Raw genomic sequence first — 16,339 nt, 5'->3', positions numbered from 1 at the left:
ATATATATATATATATATATATATATATATATATATATATATATACATAATATTATATATAATATATATAATTTTTATGTAAATTTATATAAATATATTTATACACTATATTTATATAAATTTATACAAAAAAGTGTTGGTGAAACGTGATTTTATATAACGTCAACATAACTAAGAATTAATTACAAAATATATATATTTCTATACATATATATTTAGATATACAAAATGTATATTTCTATACATATATATTTAGATATACAAAAATACTTAATAAAGCTTAATAATAATAATAATAATAACAATATACGAAAATATTTTTGTGTAAAATCAATTGGTTTGTAATAAAATGATTTAGCCTCTAAAGTCCGTGATCGTCAAACTTGGGTCGCGCTTTACCTATTCAGAACACACGTGGGACAGATGCGCGATTTGTACAAAACGTCTCGCTGTTATTTCCTGGGGAGAAGTTCGCTTGGTTCAACCAGAACGGTTAGAATGAGAAAGGGAAGGGAAGGGAAGAGAAGGGAAGAGAAAGGAAAGGAAAAGAAAGGAAAGGAGAAGGGAAAAGGCGCACAAAAAGCACTGTCCGTGTCAAAAGGATGAGTGATGAATCGGAGGAACCACTCGACCTTGATAACCGTTTGGATAACGTTGAAAACTGGTAGACGGGAAATTTCGAGTCGGATTCTCTCAGCGTTCCGTACGATCGCGGGTAAAAATTTTCCTGCTCTCGATTTTCCAGAATCTTTCGAAAATCTGTGTATCTCAATCAAAGTGTAGCAACTTTTTCTTGTACGTATGGAACGTCGTCGTTCTTGAGGATAAGCTCACCGAGATGGTATCTCGGTCTACGTACGGCTATCCGCCCCTTCCTGTTTCCTTTTCACGAGTTTGCCAGCGACGTTGCTAATCTCTAGGCCGCAACATCCTGTGGGTGGAATGGGCCATGTTGTTATAAAGTTCTCCGTTCGAACTTAAAAATCGTCAGTTTGCGGAGAACGTCCTCTGCTGTTCGCAGCATGTCCCTCCTTCGAGTATTCTGTCTGCGTATGACCGGCAAATATTCTTTGTGATAGTTCTGTGACAGTAGATAATCGAAACATGTCCCGTCAAGCTACAATGAACAACATTACACAAGTGTAATCGTCTGCATAATTTGTAATCGTAATTAATGACAATTTGTAAAAAAAAATATAATTCTTTTCAAATTTAATTATATTGTTCACCCGTGAGGGTCGTCCTAATTGTAATACTCACAACGTGTGAATATCGATAATTAATAAGCTTCGTTATATATAATGTTCAAAATAATGTCAGTGAAAAGTAAAAATGTGAATGAGCGATTACGTTGCGGCTCGTCATCGGGCACTTTGCTTTTATAAATGCAAGCTGCCTTTTGAAGGGCAACACTGTGATCGACCGAATTCATCGATAAAAAAGTGTATACTATAATTAGTGATAGAGTTTTAAGACACAAAACAGATATATAACTCAAAACGAATATATTCAGGAATGGTCTCAGATCATTAAAACATATCAAACCACTTTAAATATATTAGGAGTGTGTAAAAAGTCGATTGTTATCCAAAATTATAGATCTTCTCTAAGTCTCGAATAGAAGCCTTGAACATCATAATATAATTTAAACATATATCTGTCTCATAATGTCATAAAATTTGATCAAGAAATCGTTCCCTTCCCCTTTTTATGTTATATTAATAAAATATTCTCCTATATTTCGACACCTATTCGATCTTTCCTCTATAACCTATGTGTGTGTGTGTATGTGTTTGTGTGTGTGGTGCACACGTGTATGCTAACGCACACACATAATATTTCCTTTGTAATAATTAAAACATTTTTAAGATAATCTTTGTAGTAATGTCCGCCATAAAGAAGTCCTTTTCCCAGTAAACACAATATCTGTTTTTTATTAAATCTTTTGGTACACATCCATTGGTGCGACGCCACAAATCACATATGTATTATTTATTGTTTTCTCGTCAAAATCATATCGATTATCGTGCGATCGAACGCCCACGTCACTTGCAAAATTCGATTATACCTATCACGAATTTATCACTTTTGTCACTGCCGAATGAAGTGTCTTACTTCGTTTCTCATCATTATGTTCTTGTCAACGTAAGAGACCTTTGCTAATTGCACAAGCCTAGCAGTTTTATATATTTACACAAACGCGCACGCGTGCATGTGTGTATATATATTCTTTTTCTTTTTCTCACAGAATGATAATTATGTTAATATGTGATAAATAAGTTCTGCTATACTTTGTAGAACGACTTATATGGTTATGCGTTGCCTAACTTTAACGGTGATGATAATATTAATAATAATAGTAATTGTTTTCAGGTAACTTCGAGGACGTTGTTACATACACACACGCGCGCACATACATACGCACACACGCATACAAATGACATACATATAACGTTAAAGCGATAAAGTGATCTACTTATGAAAATAAATGATATCGCTAAGTTAAAATTCTGCTTACATTTAAATCGGTAGGACAAATTGGTTCTACTTTTACTTTTTTTTTTATTGCTTCAGAATCATTTTTAACGTGGCGCTTAAATATAATTATGTAATAAAGCAATTAGAGTAGAGATGTGTACGACGATCTTATTTCCAATTTGTTTGTTTCTCTAACGTGGGTGATTATCAAGTTTCTATTTGTCCTCCTTTTGTACAAATCACAGATTCTCGCAGACATTTCGCTTTGTCTTCTAAATCCATCGCACAGATTCGAGACGAATACAGCGTTTTCCGTTCTCCTCGCCTTGGTTAACAATACGACACGCAACTCTGACATATTCGCTTAAAATTTGTTCTCTATAAAAAGTCAGTCTCATTATCTATAAGGTGTTGAAATAGTATCAAGTCTTCTTACGCGTCTACGTATACCATTGCGGCGAGAATAATGACGACGATCGATTCATTAATCGAGCGATTCTCGAGATTCACCCGCGCTAATTTCCTACGCTAATCGACAGACCTTAAGTACACAAAATATACAAAATTTTGATAACTAGCCCAAAAAAAAAAAGAGATATCTTACACGTGATATGTACGTACTACACGCGCGCGCGCACACACATACATATACGCACTTACACGAAATTTGAATAACATATACGAGATGTCCAACTATTAATTATGAACGCTCGTCTGCAGCTAGAACGCATTATAAGCTGGATAGAAAAGTTACTTCATTTGTTTTGCAAAATTCGCAATAGTTATTAAGAAATAAATTAAAGAATATTAGGGAAAGTGAGTGCACGGAAAAGAATAAGTTCTCTGCAGGAAGGATCTCATGATACTGGACTGCACGCCTTTACTGTCCAATATCACGCATCGCCCGCCGTTGGAAGGAGATTGTCAATGCATAACAAATTCAAGACATCTTGGATGAACCTCTGTCTACGAAGCTCGCGCTACTGTTTCCCGCGTACTCATTCGCTGGTATTCTTTAATTAATTTCTCAATAACTATTGAAAAACTTACAAACAGAGGACCTTCCTGTTCTATTTGATGTGCTACAGCTGCACGCCAGCATTGTTATTAATTGCCAGTCACTTTGTATGTATAGATCATGTATATTAATTTACGTACACTAATTATATAATGTTATTGCTTGCTAAACAAATTGGAATCTAAAGGTGAATCTTAAACTATATATTTCATAGAATAAAATAATAATTATTAAGTAAATCCAGCCGATCCGCTGGTAATGTGCGTAACTCTGTTGCAACATTATCATTAAAAGTACTATTTGGTTTAAACATTCTAGAAGTATGTTTTGAGAGTAAATTTTAATCGTCTTAATTGGCCTGAATAGCGATTTAATGGTTTAATAATACTTTCATATAAAAAATCTGTATATTTTATATTTTTTTCTATCAAATTCTAAATCTAAATTTTTTTATAAGTTCAAAATTTGATACGCATTTTTACATAGAATGTATATATAGACATCTTATCTTTTTCTTATATTTATTAATTGGCACATTAGAGACTTAATATGTTGACACTTAACTTTTAAAATTTATAACGTTTAAATCGTTTTTCCTGTAACAATTTTTTGTATTACATCTAGTGATAATATTCTATAAAAAATTTTTTTAAGTAATTTTATTATATTAACAATCAGATTTTGTAGATATTGGCTTATAAGATAAAAAAAATTGTAAAATAAAAACGATAAAATTTTGTTTTTATAAATATATGAAGCTTAAGATAAACATAAATTAAATTCTTTTTTATACATTTGTTTAAATTTACTAAATTATTAAAATTTTGTTTTCTCTCTCTCTCTCCATCCTCTAAGTCTTTGTTATTATTTAAACTATAAAATAAATAATTTAACAAGTTCTTTCTACGAGTAATGTTGTCCGATTAATTTAACGTAACTAATTTTTTTCGACTAAATAGAAACTATATGAATTTTGTGCAATTCGTTTTATAAGAAAATTTTTTTATGAAATTTGCTATATAGAATTTGATCGATGATGGTCTAAGCGCTGTTGACTATATGTAGTCTAATTTAACGAGAGGATAATACATCTCTACCAGAGAGTTATAGAGAGGATATCTTATCAATACAGACTAAACAAAATGTTCGATTTTCTTATATAATCATGGTCTAATATTATTTTGAATATTATTAGAGTGTTATTTTTCTCTCTCTCTCTCTCTCTCTCTCTCTCTCTCGCTCTCTCTTTGATTCTAAACCAATGCTCTTACTGAGAAATAGCAGGCATTAAGTTTGACTCTCTGCAGAAGTAATATTTTTCATATTAGTGTTCCTTATTATAATAAAAAGGATATAGAAAGGTTATTTGTTATCCAAAGGAATTAATCTGATTTATTTAGATTACTTTATTCGAGATAAAAATGTCAGCATTACTATCGAATGAATCGTAATATCTATGAATCCAACAAATAAATTCGACTCGTGTTATACAAACTTAAGTGTCTTCAGTTTATATAACAAACCGTCAAACTGAAATATCTTCAGTTTATATAACAAACCATCAAACTGAAGCATCTTCCCTATAGATTATACTGTCATCAGCGTGAAAAACATAATTCTTATTAGAAAAAAAAAATTATTCGCTTTAGTAGCGAAAGTTATACCCAAACGATATTGGTAGTATGGTAATATCACAGCGGAATACTTACGCACATTACCAACCACGCGGTTCATGAATGTGCGCCTGTGTGTAACGACAGATTGGCTGAATTTACTTAATAATTACTACTTTAGCATCGTGTATGAAATAGAGAATTCTATTTGATTGAAATTTTTTTAACAAGGAATAAAAATATACAATTAATGTGCTGAAGTTAGTATGCACCGTATATATGTGCATTAAGATTTCACCCATTATTCGAATACTCGAATATTCCGATAGAGGATAAATATGATACCTCAAATATAATTATATAACTATGAGTTATTCGCGGGGATTTGGATTTTCCAAAACACTCGAAATGTGTCGAAGCGCTGGATCTGAATACGGATTTAAGTTCGCAGCGCATTTGACCAAACATACACGTTCGCGACTAACAAGTTTTCTTTCGAATATTTGACAAAGAGTCAATAAATTGATATTCTTTAACAACTTAACAAAGCAAAGATTTTAACGAAGAAATTTAACAACATGAAACCAAATAACTCGCATTGTCTAAATTGTATCTGAATAGTGCGGAGTCTGAATATTACGTTTTTGGATCGAGAACGATTTCGCATACTCAGATAATCAGATATCCGAATATTTGAAAACTCTAATGTGCATATAGTATACACTATATATACGTAATAACGTAATACGTACATAAATTGTTACATGCATGCATGCATGCATGCATGCATGCATGCATATATACATACATACATACATACATACATACATACAAATATACATACATACATACATACATACATACATACATACATTCATACATACATACATACATACATACATACATCAATACATATATACATTCATACATACATGCATATACACACACACATCAATACATATATACATTCATATATACGTACATACATACATATACACACACAAACACACGCATGTACGCACTATCTGGTATGCATCACACTCACTCTCTCACACACACACACACACACACACGCACGCACGCACGCACGCACGCACGCACGCACACACGCACGCACGCACGCACGCACGCACGCACGCACACGCACACATACGCACACTTACGTACAAATTAATAAAATCTAATGTACACTTAACGATCAATTAACAAAAGATAAAGACAGTTGCTAATGGTATTTATTCCAAGTTCTTTACGACTTTACATAAATATTTTAAGATGTTTATAAGGTATTTTTCTCACTCTCGGTTTAGCAACAACATTTATGAATTATGTAAACGCCAGTAAATTGAACTTAAAATACAGCGGGCATAACGTGTTCCGAACTGTCTTATGGACTATGAAAGAATACGCGATACCGCTAATACTGCTCCCAAATATTAAATTAAATTACATTCACCCTGTTGTCGCAACGCGCGCGTAAAATCGATTTATGAGTTGATTTCGACATATTTATATCGCATATTCTCAAAAAAGAAATTGTGCCAACTATCCAGCGTCAACTTGTTTCTCCTTAAAATATATTATTAAATACAAAAAATTAATAGATTCATGTACTCTTTTATATCTATACATATGCAGTTTCAAGAGGTGAAGAAATCTTCGAAGCTAATCCAGCATATTTGACTTTAAATATCTATCGCCAAAAAATATAAGATATATGTAAAATCTTTTTAAAGGATGAAAAAGAGTTTCTCATGATAATTTATGCTATTTGCAACTGTAATAGTTTAATTTTTAGTAGAATACCTCTATCTTCCCCTACGTTATTTTTGCGATTTTTAAAAAATAGTCTATAAATATCTCAATATATTGTAAGATATCTTAAAGATATTGTAAGATACTATGTTTTCTTATATAAATATATATATATATATATATATATATATATATATATATATATATATTCATGTAACTTTATCATTGTTTGTCAATTCGTTTTTGTTAAATAAAGATTAAACAAAAGTTAAATAAACGATAATGTTTAACATAATTTATAGATTACATTTATAGATTACAATTGCAAAATCGACATATTCTGTGTGTGTGTGTGTGTGTGTGTGTGTGTATATATATATATATATATATATATATATATATATATATATTTATTCTTTTTTTCATATATTGACTCAAATATAAATGAATATATGAATTTAGCGCCGAATGCGCTTAATCTTTGTAAGCAAAAATTTTGTTTTTCTTGTAACAAAAATTTCAAGTTTTGTAAAAATGGTAAGGGATAGGCATATTCTGAAGAGAGAAAATTAAATTATTGTAAAATTTAAACACTACAGTTATAAAGTGCATTAATTACAATAAAACAATTTTCTTATTTAGAACATCTTTCTTATATATTCCAAAATTTCAACAATATTTACTCTAGAATCAAATATGCCGGATTAGCTTTGAGAGATTGTCTCATACTTTAAAACTACTTTATGCGCATGAATAAAAAAATACAAGTTCCTTATGTTTTTATATCTATCAGCATATTTCAAAGAGAAACAATTTGGCACCGGTCAGTTGTGACAGTTCCCTTGTCAACAATCATCATTATTTAAACATAGAACTGCTGGATGTTTTCGAATCAAATTTTGTCATCCAACGCCATATCGAGTAGGAAACGCTTAAACGTTTACCCGTCGAAACTATCGATTTGTGTTAAAACTTTGACTTACGATTAAATCCCTAGTACTCTCATGTTAGAACCCTTTAAAAAAATGAAATTTGCAACAACATGTAAAACTTTTAGCTTCTGCGTAACGCTGCCCCCTGGGGCTGTCCGGTCCAGCCAGCGCCAATGAAAATGACGACATAAGGGCTGTGCCCACCGGGGGCTATATTTTATAATGGCTATCCCTATTACATAATTATATAAGCGGAACATTGACGAATTGAAACGACGCTCTCCTGTGTGTTCGAGCGATCGTGAAGCTGGAAGGAGGACTATATATAAATATTATATATTCAGATATTATAACAAACGGTTAAGATAATGCATGCATCATGTTTGTTGTAAACTACCTACAATACTCTATACAATGAGTTTTTGGTATTGTAAAATCGGACTCAACTGTAATCGAAAATTAATTAGATTCTATTTGAAAATGATGACTCTCGCTCTCGATGTGTAATCTATAACAAAATCGTGTGTATACGAATCTAAATGTGCAGTATGAGAATATAATCGTTAGAGGAGATCCTATAATCACTATCCTTCTTTTTCACTTGGGCTTTGCGATCGCTCGAATAGAATAGAATAAAATAAGATCAGATAAGCAGTTGAAATCGAATGTCCGCTTATCTTTGTGAATAGTTTATAATGATATTCCGTTAAAAATAAAAATGTATTAAGAAGATGAACATGGTCTTTAAGGTTTAAAAACCGTAGCTAGTTTGAATTTTTTATTCCTAATTTCGTCGTGTTCTCCTCAGCTAGCGTGAAAGTACAGAGTGGCGCGCAGAAAAGGAGTCCGGCTTAGTCAATGTCATTAGTGATAAAAGAACAACAGATCGGAGATTAGAGGACGCTTTCGGCTCAACCTTTAAAACAGTAAGTAATATGTCTTCAATAACAATAAAACTTTTCAAAAGCAATGTAACATTCGTTATTCTTTCATCGCTAAGAAAATCTTTATCGATGTTGACACTGAAGGCCTGGACTTTCTCCTATGCGTCAGTCCGCAGTTCGGGTTTAAGTCGTCCAGTACAACTGTATAAAACAGTATTTGCTTTCGAAATCGACACGTAAAATCATACATACGTTAGATTCAGTTCATACGTTAGATACGCTTTAATCCATATATATATATATATATGGATTAGTATATATATACATGGCTTTAGTCCATATATATATATATATATATATATATATATATATATATATATATATATCGCGATTAAAATTCCATATATAATTCTAAGTAATTGTTACTTAAACCGATTTACATGTGTCAATCTTTCGAAATCGTACACTGTTTCCCACAGTCCATACTATCGTCCAGTTCGGTTTCACCCAACCTACCCCCAATCAGCTCCCAGCTATACGTTACGAACGGCAATTCCCGAAGGCCTGTCTCGAGTGAGAGAAGACAACAGTCGTCGCCATCGCCATCATCGCCATCGTCATCCTCATCAGCGTGTTGCGGTCACCAGAAATGCGACTGCACGTAGCCGCCACTGCCACCGCCCATGCCAATCGGATTGAATCGATGCGGATGCATCTTCTCCATTCTCATCGCACCGGGACCGCCACCGCCCCCACTTAAAAAGCCGCCACCGCCGCCGCCACCGTGGGGTCCGCCACCACCGCGCGGTCCGAACCCGCCCGAACGACCCAGCATTCCCGGACCGCCACCGCCGCCTCCACCGCTGCCGCCGCCGCCGCCGCCGCCACCACCACCACCGCCGCCGCCGCCGCCGCCGATGCCCATGCCCATCCCCGGTGGCCCCGTGATGCCCCGGGCTCGTCCCCCGCCAACCCCGAGTCCGCTCCCTCCTGGAAAATTGTAAAAACTTGAGATGAGAAGCGGATGTTCCAAGTTTTTCTAAAAGAGTGCTTTTGTTGCAACACCACCCCTTTCTGTTTCTCTAACCGCATACATCAGCAGCAAATCTCTCACGTATCCAAACAAAATACACACCTTCATGATTACGTATTATTTTATATGTGTAAAAAAGAACTGCGATGTTCCAAATCAATTTACTTTGTTCAGAATATACTCTATCACTTTTAACAGGAGTGGTATGATCAACCAAGCTGGAATAACTTATAAAGATCTCCTTTTAGTATGACTCGTCTAAAGTATATTACGGACTTTTGGATATATGCTCGAGGTCTTCGAAATATTGTCTTTTTAGTGGCAACTTGTGTTGCAGTAACAGAAACAGTAAATAGTGGCACAGCGCCAAATAAAGAGAATATGAGTAAATGAGCAAGCAAACTTGTTTTTGCGCTAATTCTAGTACAGTAGCCACAATCAGCCGATGTTTTGTCGTAAAGCAAGAAACACCTGTCTGGTTTTAAGAAAACAATTCGCTTCCATAACATTTCAAAACGATCAATAACAACTGCCAATAATATTTACATCATTTAGATGGATAATAGCCTTTCTATTGTAAAAGAAGTCAACATTCTTTATCTTTAGGATAATTTTTTATCTTTAGAATCACAATTTTCTAATTGTTGGCAAATTCGGCAATTTTCATTCGACACTTTAATGTTTCATTTCAGAGTCATATTGGAAACATCATACTTCGACGTTCATAAGTCATAATCGATTCCAAGAACTTTAAGTTTTTCCCGAAAATTTTTATGACGTCTTTGACATGTTGAATGCGATCGTACGGTTGATTTTGTCCAACAAAGTATGCAAGCTTAAACACGTACAAATCTTTTTTGACCAAACTTTAACTAAAATTTTACGGATTGCCTCTTTATCGACACCGAAATCATCAAGCATCATGTACAAGGTCATATAACGGTTAATTTTTACCTGAAGGCAAATCATGAATCTTTCTTTCCAACATAAATTTGTAAAAAAATAAGAAACGTTTTTAGGTTAGAACATTTACACTTTTAATTTCACAGCATAGAAAAAAAATTCACAATCGAATTTTTGTTCTCGTACTTTTTCGACAAGTTAAATTTGATTCTTCATTACAAACCGAGATTAGACGCCCTGACTTTTCATCGTTTTCCTAATCTACTCAGCTATTTTTCTCAATTCCTTCCAGAAAGTTCCCCCATTTCCCATCTAACCGCGCAAATCAGCAAAATATTTATGCACGAAATGAATATTCATTCCCATGACATCAAATGTTACTGTTTCAGATGCATTTTTACCAATTTTAAAGTAGAATTTAATATTCACTTCTTCTATTGCACTTTCATAATATCAGTCTGAAAAACATTAACAAATATTTTAGTGTTTTTATAATCTGGAAAAAATTAATAAATATTTATATTATTAATACAAATTACGTGCATGTCGCAGGAAATTTTAACAATTAATACATTAAATTAAATTATAAAGTAATATTTGTTGACAGAGTTGTTGGCTGATGGCATTAACAGCAGATTTTATATATATATCGGTCTCTGACTGCGTTTAAATAATGTAATTTTTTTAATGTAAGCGCTCCACGCTATCATTAAAATATTCTTTTAGAGCTACAATGAATCTAAAAGTATACTTCAATCACGGGCAATAATCACTGAACGTGCAATGAACTCTTCATTCAGCTGAATGCAGTCTATTTCATTGCTGAACTGTATATATTCGCTATGTTATTTTATTATTTTCGAATTTATTGAATTAAATAGTTGAATATTATTTGTAATTTCACAATAAATTCGTGTACTAAATTCGAAATCAATGAATAGACCGTGGACCTGTGGATATATTTCGCCCCTTTTTTAAAAATCGAATATTCCAATGATAGACCGATTTGAAGCTTATGTCGAGTAAATTAAGAACATAAAGTCTGGATATTATCCTCGTAGTCGTTTGAAGAATAAACGATCCAAAAAGTTACAATCTCAATAGACAGCTACACTAGTGCATAATGTGAACTTTATGTGTTATCACAGAATAATACGAGAATAATATTGAGACTTTATATTTTTACGTATGATCCAGTCCTCTTAAGCTTCAAATCGATGTTATTGGAATATTCAAAGTTTTACAAAATTTCATGGGGTCCCCCAAAAGGGAAACTTGGCCGCACTCTTTCCTATGTGTATGTTATGAGTGTTTGGATTAAATAGTTGGAAATTATTCGCGATTTCACAGTTAAATTTGTGTGTCAGATTTGAAATTAACTCTCTTACTCTTATGTTTTCTATAGAAAATCTATAGAATCTATAGATTCTTGGCATTCGTGCTTTAACATCAAAAATCCGGGAGTGTGACATAGGCGAAGGAGAAGTGTATTCTTGGAGAAGACAAAGGGTCATGCGAATAATTTAGACGTGGTATATCAGTTTCTAGCATTTTAATTAAATTTAACGAACGATCGCGCAACAAACCTCATGAGTGAATAGGAAGTGTGTAAGATGCCGATTAAAAAGTTTTCCGGAAGATCGAGAGAATGGTGAGCGATGAATTTCTTTTTTTCTCTCAAAACGTCGATCTTACGAAATGTACTTCTTGTTCTGATGATTGTTTCTCTGGCGAAGGAGACTTTGTCGTGACTTCAGCTCATTCGATTGTCAATAGTACAAAGAATTCTACCAAAGCCGAGATAACAACGAAATATTCGTGAAGCACATTACAGACGTAATGAGAAACGTGATTCCGACGTATAATCTTCGTGGAGAGGAACAGAGATACGTGAAAAAGTATCGCAGAGGACAATTTTATCGATTTCTTTCTTGAAAGAATCGATTTCCTAAAAATTGGAGCAAAGTATCGAGACTTCAATTTAATTTCGCGTCGCCGCGACGGATCCACCGATCGTATGTATTGATCGACATCATCAGCACAAGAATCATCAGCACAAAAAGTGGCGGACGATACAATAATTCACATTTAACGTCCAACATGTTTAAATACGAATATTCGTACAACCAGATCACATTGATCACACGATCACATTGATCTTCAAGTGTTATGTGTCATAATTATGCGTGTTTCTCTCTACGGCTACATACGTGTGCGTGCATGCGCACGTGTACGTGTGCGCGCGTGCCGTCAGCGTAACACTGATCTAATGACGACTCGTTTTCGTCATGTGTAAATGTGTGTGTGTTCGTGTAGGAGTGTATGAGTGTATGTGTACAGTTTCTTTTTGAAAGAACGAAAGAAAAATATGACAGACATATTATCATGAATGTCGCAGGAGATCTTACTTAAGCGAGGCCGAAGACAAATTTTTCCTCTTGAAAACGTCGTATACGTGGTGACTCTGAACTATCACATTCCTTTACGCTTAACAGACAATTTATAGGATGTAATACTAATAAAAATGCGCGAAATCACTGTAATTTGATTCTACCACATGATTATTCATGAAAATAGGAACTAATTAACATAAGATGTTTCTTGTCAAGGTTATTCGACAAATTTTCGAAGTTTTAAGTTGTGGGCACTTTGTGGACGCTATTGTCACGACTATTGTTTCGTATACTAACTCAAAATGAACAATGGAAATCGTGATAATTCCGAACACTCCGTGTACTGCATTTATTAATTAACAATAACGGTAACGCCGTATATCGACTAACAGACAAAGTACTATGAAAAGTTGTCCTTTTATTATACTATAGTCTGCTGTATTTTCTAAAGTAATTATTCTAATATATCATACACGGCTGTGTGTACAAGTGTGTGTATACACACGTATAGTGATCGAAATAAATTTAACTCAATTTTTTTTTTAAATTAGCAAGAAGATAAGCTTCGTCAATTCGCTTTTACGTTGGTGTGTTCTGTTTTTTTTTTTTCATTCTTCTTAATATTTTCTTATCCTTATCACAGCCATCGTTAGCACTACTGGACTTCGGGATTAACCATTTCGTACATTCTTCGATCCGTTATACCTTACAATTTACTACTTAATACCTTAAAGATAAACCTATTTACAATCGTATTTTTTGGTTACGGCGCCAAGTCGAACTCACGTCGTATTTTCGAAATTCGATCACGAATTTATAATAAAAAAAAAGAGGAAACTACAAACTTCATCGCATAAAATCACTCTGACAATGTATAATTTTCATTAATATCAAATTTACAAAACGAAGAGCTTATTTTTCCCAAATTGTCTTGAATATATTTGTCAAAAAATGAAAATTACATATGCATACAAACTGAAAAAAGCTTCGCAGGATATGGTCTACTTGATTTCTCTCAACAGAAATTTGAGAATCTCAAAAATAAGCTCTTCTTAATTGCGAGCATCTAAACGCACAAATTTCTATATCCGAAATATAAATATTCAAACTAAAATATATCCCGTCGTTCAATTTGTATTAATAGTATTCGCGATGAAAAAGTCGGAAGAACGACAAGAGCTCTTCTTATGATATAAATTGTATGGAAAGATACACTTGGCCTTATATTAATATTTTTCTACTGATTAAGTTTTCAACGATTAATCTTCTTATCATCTAGCGGCGATTGTGCTCTGTGCAACGTATTGCGCAACGAGTCGTTAACCAATCAATCTTCGGAGATTAATCATTAAAATTGTACGTGTATTTCGAAAGGTTTAATGTGATGAAAATTCGATTTTAAACGAATCGAGCTTCACAAATATTTACGACGTCGAATAAACATTTCTTCACAATGTTATTTTTGTCTTGACGAAATTTCATTATATTACCGAATCGATTCGCATTTATAGTATTATTCTTTGATTTTAATTCAATGAGACGAATGCATCGAAAATATTGAAAGGTGTGACGTAACGGTTTGTCACAGCTCGCCGACTATCGATTGGTCAACAGTCGAAGCGGATCAAATACCGAAGCATTTACAATATCGAATTTCTAAAAATTCCGACATTTGTTGTCGTGAGTCTCGTCCTTACGAAGCATCTAATAGATATCTTACGTTGAGCAAGGTGGATCGGGTACTCGATCGCGCCACGTGATTGGGACTTCAGTCCTTAACTAATGATGTTATTTGCAACCTTCGAGCCTTTCTACATTTTTTATCTCGTTGACTCTTTAATTAACATTCCCATTAGTATATTTTAATCAAGATCTGCGAAACATCTTATGCACTTCTTAAATATCTTTGAAAATTATAGAATCCTTAGAAAATCTTAGAGCGTGTCACTTTATTATTCCGCAATAATTATTGTATAATTAATTACATAATTATCGTGTGTATAAAGTATTCACGTTAAGGGCAAACACCAGTTTAGGTGTGAAAACGGACGACCTTCCCTCCTCTCGTAAACACGATCTACGACAAGATAGAAGAAAGTGGAGCACAATCAGGTACGACGCGCTGTTGTAAAATTAAATACAATAAGCAATAAGGATGACAGAAATTGGCTCGACGGTGCTAACATGTACGAAACGGCGCTTTCCAACTATTTTTACAGCCACGGTCCAACAAATATATTGTTTGCAATAACAATGTTACGAGCTATTACATACAATAAGAATCTTAAATTAAATTATACAACAATTAGAAAACGATAGAAAAGAAGTATAGAACCTTAATAATTAAAGAGAATCAGAAACCGAGAAGAATCTCGCTTAAGTTATGGAATAGGACGAAAAAATTAAATACGTCTCGGACGTCCCACTTTTTCCTATCGCACGCATCGGTGAGATATAATAAATCCAATAGAGATGGACGATTGTCAAAGTCGAGAACGATACATTACTTCCTATAAGAAATCTTTCGGGATCCACCTCTCTCCGACTCTTTCTAGCATAACTGGATCGGCCATTAAGTGTTAAAGATTCGAAAGAGATCAAAGTGTCTAAACAACGAGAATCGTTGCTCGGGACGTACACCTCCGGGACGAGAAATTCTATTCTAGGAGAATCTCGGGCCATATCTCGATACATATTTATCATTAACTATTCATAGTCAGCTACTAGTATTGCCCATGCAGTCGGTGGTATTTCTTTGTGGCGCATCACAGGTTTATTCGAACAAACGGAAGGTGTTCTATCCATTGACATCCTGGTAGTCGCGTTAGTGTAGCTAGCAAGCGCAGCTGATGTGCTGTAAAAGTCGATTTAACTGTTTACTATTCTTTAACAGTAATCTATAGTCTCTGCTCTCCAATATTGCAGCCACTACTGGCTTCTGACACACTAAAAGCGATAAATCACGTGTAATTTACTTTTGTAGAACAGATATGGTGATAACTTATGCATATTAAGGAATATCTCTCCACCTTTTAATCTTCACATATGTCGTCAAGGTCATGATTCTGAATAATCTTCAAATAGCCGACACTATTATTCATAAACATGTTATTTATAGAAAAGTATATCTACAACAGATTCGATGTAAAAGTATATTTACAACAGTGTTAGATTCGATGACCTGACTTCCGCCAAGTGTTCAATCTACGTTGTTTTTGTGCTTAGAAAAACATATATCACTTTCAAGATTAACTCTCTCTCTCTCTCCCTCTCTCTCTCCTCCTCCCTCCCCCTCCCCCCTCTCTCTCTCTCTCTCTCTCTCTCTCTCTC

General features: G+C 33.9%; 2 protein-coding genes across 8 annotated transcripts in view; both read right to left on the bottom strand.

Moving 5' to 3' along the window:
• Nucleotides 1-16,339, bottom strand: part of LOC116843631 (uncharacterized protein YJR142W-like) — a 78,553-nt gene that overhangs the window by 41,553 nt on the left and 20,661 nt on the right. The window lies entirely within an intron of this gene.
• LOC116843632 (sex-lethal homolog) overlaps nucleotides 6,327-16,339 on the bottom strand; it is a 31,181-nt gene continuing 21,168 nt past the window's right edge. For all 7 annotated transcript variants that reach the window (XM_032814180.1, XM_032814182.1, XM_032814185.1 and 4 more), the window contains one exon: nucleotides 6,327-9,670. In XM_032814180.1, the coding sequence (XP_032670071.1) occupies nucleotides 9,321-9,670 (350 nt within the window). In that variant the 3' untranslated portion in view covers nucleotides 6,327-9,320. The remainder of the gene's footprint in view (nucleotides 9,671-16,339) is intronic.

The sequence above is a fragment of the Odontomachus brunneus genome, unplaced genomic scaffold, assembly GCF_010583005.1.
Source record: "Odontomachus brunneus isolate Ranch 3 - 2012 unplaced genomic scaffold, Obru_v1 Obru_scaffold_034, whole genome shotgun sequence".
In the NCBI taxonomy this organism is placed as follows: domain Eukaryota; kingdom Metazoa; phylum Arthropoda; class Insecta; order Hymenoptera; family Formicidae; genus Odontomachus; species Odontomachus brunneus.
The sequence above is the reverse complement of the archived record's forward strand: the minus strand, read 5'-3'. Positions and strand labels throughout refer to the sequence as shown.